Source organism: Misgurnus anguillicaudatus, chromosome 8 (genome assembly GCF_027580225.2).
Source record: "Misgurnus anguillicaudatus chromosome 8, ASM2758022v2, whole genome shotgun sequence".
NCBI lineage: Eukaryota > Metazoa > Chordata > Actinopteri > Cypriniformes > Cobitidae > Misgurnus > Misgurnus anguillicaudatus.
The window spans coordinates 8,558,067-8,565,133 of record NC_073344.2 but is presented as its reverse complement, the minus strand read 5'-3'; the positions used below and the strand labels follow the sequence as shown (position 1 = coordinate 8,565,133).

Genomic DNA, 7,067 nt, shown 5'->3' with positions numbered 1-7,067 from the left:
TTAACCTTTAAGCTGTCTTGGGTATTTGTCTTTTGACTTAAAGGTCCTGACTGAAATAAAAATTCTGTCATCATTTACTCACCGTCAAGTTGTTCCAAACCTGTATGAATATATTTGTTTTGCTGAACACAAAGGAAGATATTTAAAGACAAGTCGGAAACAGTATCTCTGACTTCCAGTGAGCAGAAAATACTATGGAAATCAATGGTGCTCAAACATGGTTTGCTTATAAACATTGCTCAAAATATCTTTTTTGTTTGTTTAGCAGAACAAAGACCAGTGACGGCTGGTGCTAGAAAAAAATTTAGGGGCCGCAAACAAACTTTAAAATCAAACTTTTACTGTAGTAATGCAGGACTGTAAATAGCCAATAATATTCATGTGATGAATTTCATTACTGCTTTGCTAAAATGCTGAAAATGTTACTGTTGAAGTCAACTAAAGCATGAAATAAATGTACTATGAATCTGTAAATTTTAGTATAATGTGGGTTTATATCAGTAATGAACTAATCAAGGTAATCATACCAGTGGCGGCTGGTGCTAAAGCCGACAATCTGCAATGCAGTTATGAGACTCTAAGAACAATCCAATCACATGAGGTCAAAAACTTCGCTTACAACATAAGTGGGATGGTTTGGGGCGCACAGTGCTGCGCCCCAAGGCGGATCTGAAACCAGCAAATTAGAGCTCAGCTTTAAGTCACATGCTTTTACCTCATTTACTGACCTATATAGACACTCGTTTGGGGTGCGCCCCCACAAACACGACACACACACACACATACAACAAACTTAAAGTATATATTTAACTTTTTGGTAACATTTTAAAGTAGCTTTCCCCTCTGGCCAATTTTAAGGGGGTGGCGCCCCAGCACCCCAATTGACAAGCCACCACTGACAAAGACATTTATACAGTACAGATTTGAAACAAATTGAGGGTTAGACATTTTTTTTCATTTTTGGGTGAACTATCCCTTTAAGGGAAATCTTTTTCAGCAGCTGTTTCGATCAGAAACGTGAAAAAATGTTTTAAAAATGTTTAAAAATTGAAACGTAGGTCAATGTAGGTAACAATGAGACCATTGGTTCTGGCTCTGACGCAGTTATCATTTTCACATCCACCGGCATGTTGATTAAATAACAAATTCACTAAACGAGATGTGTTCAGGCGCATTGTAGGTGTATTGCTATCTTGAGGCAACTGAAAATGATTGCGTTATTGTTCAACTAAAACTTGGTCTAAAGGCAAGCCATGTGCTAAGATCGTTAAAATATGGCCACGGGCATCGAAATTCATAATACAAACCTTAAAGCAACACCAAAGAGTTTTTCTTACCTTAAAATAACGTTTCCAAAAAAGTTTCAGTGGTTCATCCACTCAAAACAGGGTGAATGGCACTTTCACATTCGATTTGCAGCCCTCTATCGGCCAAAACCGCACTAAAGAAGTTTCCAACCGTCGGGTAGTGGTCCTGTAGTTCGAGTGAAAACTACAAAACTTGCTTTACGGCAGACCTACAATCCAATCAGAGCCAGCTATGCTGCAGTATTTACGACAGTGGTAATGAACAATTACGCTTCTAACCTGTAGGGGGAGCAAAGAGCAATAAGTCTTTAGTGTTGCTTTAACAATGCATGGAGTTGTCATGGATAAGTTTGTTACTACGCTGATACTCAGCATGCAATGCGGCATGAACGTTTTTTTGGACTTTCATCATTGTTGAGTTTCATACATTGTTTCTTAATGTCTTTATGTGTCCAGCTGATACAGTAGTATTCAGTTGAAGCCTTGTTAGCAGCAGGTGTTCATCACTAATGCACAAACTAATACTGTTAAAAGCAGTAACTGTGTTGTGCGAACATGATTGTATCACCTAAATTACAAATAAAGTGTTTTCAGTTTCGTTTTATATTAAGGAATGTTTGTTTTTAATGGACTCATAAGTTCACAGTACTAACACCATATATAAATATATGTTTTTAAAATGTAATGGTCCAAGACATCAGTCAACTTCCAGAGTATTATTATGGTACTGTAACACTATTAAATGAAGAGTTTCTTTGCAAAACGAGATAAATCCAATTTTAACATTTTTGTCAAAACATGTTTATTATTATGTTATCATGTTATTATTTAGTTTTATGGTGCTACTTTGCTGTATTTTTAAGTTATGAAGGTTTAAATGAAAACAAACCAACTGCAGTTGTATTGATATTAATTGGAATGCACAAAAAAAAAAGATTTCTGAAAAATAAAAAAACGGAGTTATCTCGTTTTGCAAAGCAACTCTTCAAATATAGGAGCTGTATATTAGCACTAGTAGAACTGTAAATGAACAGTAGACTACTGGCAAACACAGCTGCCAGTTTTACTGCTATTTAACAGCACAGGTGTTTTACAATATTTAAAAGCACAACAAAACAGTGCACAAATGTGTTTGCACACATAATACCTAAAGCAGTATATACAGCAAGTATATTTACAAGTACAAATAGCAACAATGAAAAGGTTCAAACTTTTTTCAACATTTCTACAAAACGAGACACTTTACAGTGTAGTGTTCCAGATATGTGCACTGCAAATTATTCTTAAATAAGCCATTTTCAAAACAAAATTATTCATTACTAATATAATCAGAATAATTACTATTGAAGATTTTCCCAATCTGTAATCACTTTACAAGTTTCTTTTTAACATAATAATAATTTAGTGTTTTAATAAATACCTATGGTAAGACTTTACTTGAAAGGGTGTTCATAAGACTGACATGACACCTTCATAATCATGAAATGGACAAGGAGTTTTTATTCACATCTATGACAACTTTCATTAATTGTCATTGTTAAATTATGTCATTTTTAATGCAAAGATGACATTGATTGAATTGTCCCTGTCATGACTTGAACTTGACATAAACCAATACATCATAACTTGTCATAAATCAGTCATAAACATGACATAGCAGAATAATTATTAAAAGTAAGAAACTACCTAAATATATGGGTTAACATTACATTCAACTGTCATTTAAATGTCATGAAGTGTCAATACTTTAATTTTAAATACCTTAAAGGGACATTCCACTTCCTTTTGAAAATATACTCATTTTCCAGCACCCATACATTAGATTTGTACCGTTTTGTAATCCATTCAGCTGATCTTCGAGTCTGGCGCTAGCACTTTTAGCATAGCTTAGCACAATCCATTAAATCTGACCAGACCACTAGCATCGCACAAAAAAACAACCAAAGAGCTTCAATACCCCTCCCATTCAAAACCTGACTCCTCTCTAGCTACATCATGCACTAAAATTAAAAGTTGCGATTTTCTAGGCAGATATGGCTAGGACTATACTCTCATTCTGGTGTAATAATCAGTGACTTTGCTGATGTAACATGGCTGCAGCAGGCACAGTGATATTATGCAGCGCCCAAAAATAGTCCCCTTAGTAACTGTCAATGCCTAGAAAATCGCAACTTCTAATTGTCGGTCCCGCTACACGATGCAACTACAGAAGAGTCAAGATCCAAATAGGAAAAACATCAAAACTCCCCGGCTACTCCTCAGCGCGATGCCAATGGTCCAATCAGATTCAATGGATCATGCCAATCCATGCCAAAAGTGGCAACACCAGACACAGAGATCAGCCGAACGGACTCCAAAACGGCAAAAATCCAATGTTTAACTCTATGGGAGCGGGAAAATCAGTTTCTCAAAAAAGTGGAATGTCCCTTTAACAAAATGCAACAGAAACGTCAAAATATTATACTTAACTTTATGTATGTGCACAATACATAAAAAACTGGCAACTAACAGAACTTGTTCTTCCTTACACAGAGGGTTCTGAAATTTTCTAACATAAAAGAAAAAACTAACAAAACATTTAATCAATTTAATTCAATGTAATTAACTTTGCAGTGATATGGATGCAACACTGCATGTTTTCATTTAATTTTAGGTGAATCGGTCTCCAAATGCAATAAAATATTATTTGTAATAAAAACTAAATAAATTTGATCAATTATTATTATTAAATGGTTGATTCTATTTGTTAAACACATGGAAGAAATTTAAAAAAACATTATGAATTAAAGAATATTCATGATATTCAATATTCAAGAATTAACAATATTAACACTTAAAGGAATATTCCATTTTCTTAAAAGCAAAATCCAGATAATTTACTCACCACTATGTCATCCAAAATGTTGATGTCTTTCTTTGTTCAGTCCAGAAGAAATTATGTTTTTTGAGGAAAACATTGCAGAATTTTTGTCATTTTAATGGACTTTAATAGAGCCCAACATTTAATACTTAACTCATCACGTAACAGTTTTTTTCAACTGAGTTTCAAAGCATAAGGGTCTTATTTAGCGAAACGATTGTCCTTTTTGACAAAAAAAAATGCACTTTTAAACCACAAGTTCTCGTCCAGATCCGGTCGTGATGCGTCAGCGTGACCCCACGCAATACGTCATTACGTCAAGAGGTCACAGAGGACGAACGCGAAACTCCGCCCCAGTGTTTACAAATGTGTTGAAAGAGGACCGTTCCTACGTTGTTGTATGTCAGCTGATACTAATTCATGTCTTTGTGTCAGTTTATTGTTTACAATGGTCCGCAAATTTGCGTTTTATATATGTAACACGTGACCTCCCTACGTCACTACGCATTTACGTTAGGTCGCGCTGGACCGGACCTAAACGAAAAGTTGCGGTTTAAAAGAGCATATTTTTAATTTTTCTTGTCAAAAAGACAATTGTTTCGCTAGATAAGACCCTTATGCCTCGTTTGGGATTGTTCTTCTGGACTGAACAAAGAAAGACATCAACATTTTGGATGACATGGTGGTGAGTAAATTATCTGGATTTTTCTTTTAAGAAAATTGAATATTCCTTTAATGACATTGTAGCCTCTTATGGAATGGCTGAAATTCCACAAGGGGGCGTATTTGTTCCTCAGACGTTGCACAATAAACCTGACATCCGAATATATTCATTATGAAGCGTGAATGAAAAGTGAGATTCGAACGAATATCCGTTAGTGAACTAATTGTATACACTATTTATATCGTAATTCAGTCAGAAACGTCAAGATTGTGAGATGAACAAATCGTTTTGGATTAAAAGGCTTGGATATTCAATTTCCTTGGACTTTTGGGAATTTATGAACAATTTGTTTTGGACAATTTAACCGAAGCAGATAAAGGGAAGATTTTGAAGGTAAGTAAATATCCTATATCAGCGCCGCCCGGTTCAGGTAACTAACACCCAGATTACAGTTTTATGACTGCTAAAAATCATATTATGCTTTGTGTGTGTGCGCTTAATGGAATCCCGAAAGTCTAAGCTTTACAACGATGTGCCGCATGGCCGTATATTTTAAGATGTAATGCTTCAAAGTTACAATGACGTAATGCAGCCTCACGTGCAAGAGAGGGGGTGTACCGTGTACGGCACAGTGTTCCTTATCAGGTTAATGACAAATTATATTTGTACCACTGTAGTTGAGGTCAAGAAAAATATTTACGATGCTTTTATAAAACTATATGATAGAGTATTAACACTCAATAACATTTTAATGACAAATTCAATTTGTATCACTGGTAAAAAGTGGTCAGTTATGTTGTCTTGGTAGTGTCAAGTTGTCATGACAAGTTATGATGTATTGGTTAATGTCAAGTTGTCACAACAAAGACATATCAAACAACGTCATACCCGCACTAAAAATGACATAATTGAACGAATGACACTTAATGACAGTTGTTATAATCATGCATAAAGTCTCCTTCATGTTCATAACATGTCATGTTATGATTATGAAGATGTTATGTCAGTATTATGAACATTGGCTTTATCAATTTTGATTCATAATGAATATTTTGAAAATACATGTTATTTAAGAATGCCCTGGCTGTCGCAATTTAATACTTTAGTATAGGGCGAGTGCACTGTGCAATATATTGCATTTCAACACAATTTACAAAAATATTATGAATATGACTTTATGAATATGAAAATATGTCTTAGCTATTATAAATGGAGAATAAGATCAATCTTTTGTTTTTGTAAGGCAATTCTGCACATCCATTCATTCAAATGATCACCGCTTTCAAGCAAATAGACAACCAAAAGTCTGAAATGACAAACTATGCAACTTAATAAATATATATAACAGAACATTGTCAGATGATGATCACTACCTGCTAACAACAACGTGATTTAATTCATGTAATTTTGTGCTTTGTTATTATGCGTGAATGGACTTTCATCATTAGGTTGAAAACATGTCAGTGTGGAACAAAGAGAATATCTTTGATACTTTCAGAAACCTTAAAATGTTCACTGAAAATGTTTTATCATGTAACATCATTCACATCAAATATATGTGAGGTCACACCAACTAAATTCATTTTAAGAGTTAGTTTAAATTCAAATATATCCTTAAAGGCGAGGTGCATGATTTATGAAAAACACTTTGGAAAAGGGAGTTGGGCTGAGTACCATATCACACTTGTAGCCAATCAGCAGTAAGAGGCGTGTCTACTGACCGACACTGTTGCCTGGGTCGCGTATGTGTTAGGCGAGTCTATCAAAAGAAGGTCCAGATTCTATTGGGGTAGGAGCGTGTTTGTTTAGGTGATTTCATATATCAACATTGGCTTTCAGAGATCATGCAGCCCACTGAATTGAGTAGGCCTTTTATTGTAGTTTTTTTTTTTTACTTGTGCCCTTTAGTTGAAAAGTGTAAATGAAAGCGAAAGACAGCGAGATAGAGAAAAAAGAAATCAAAAGTTGTCACTCTCCTTGTCTCAGACCGTGGAAACACTGTTCTGGGGCTCAACTAAGGGCTGCTCCTTTGGGCTGGATTTCTCTAAAACTGAGATTTGTGTGACCGTGCTGCTCTCAGTAAAAAGGGTTCGTCTTCTCTTACTGTATCTTAAATAACTTTGCGTCTGCCACTTCCACAGCCTCTTTTTCAGTTCTGCTTGTACCTGAAACACACACAAAAACTGCTGTGCATTCCTAGAAAGCAAAATACATTTTCTGTTTTACACAACTTTGT

General features: G+C 35.1%; 1 protein-coding gene across 1 annotated transcript in view; it reads right to left on the bottom strand.

The window, feature by feature from the left end:
• Positions 1-4,887: 4,887 nt before the first annotated feature.
• The window catches only part of ghrhrb (growth hormone releasing hormone receptor b), a 67,607-nt gene continuing 65,427 nt past the window's right edge, over positions 4,888-7,067 (bottom strand). The window contains exon 13 of the mRNA XM_073870251.1: positions 4,888-6,996. Coding sequence (XP_073726352.1) covers positions 6,814-6,996 — 183 coding nt within the window. The 3' untranslated portion in view covers positions 4,888-6,813. The remainder of the gene's footprint in view (positions 6,997-7,067) is intronic.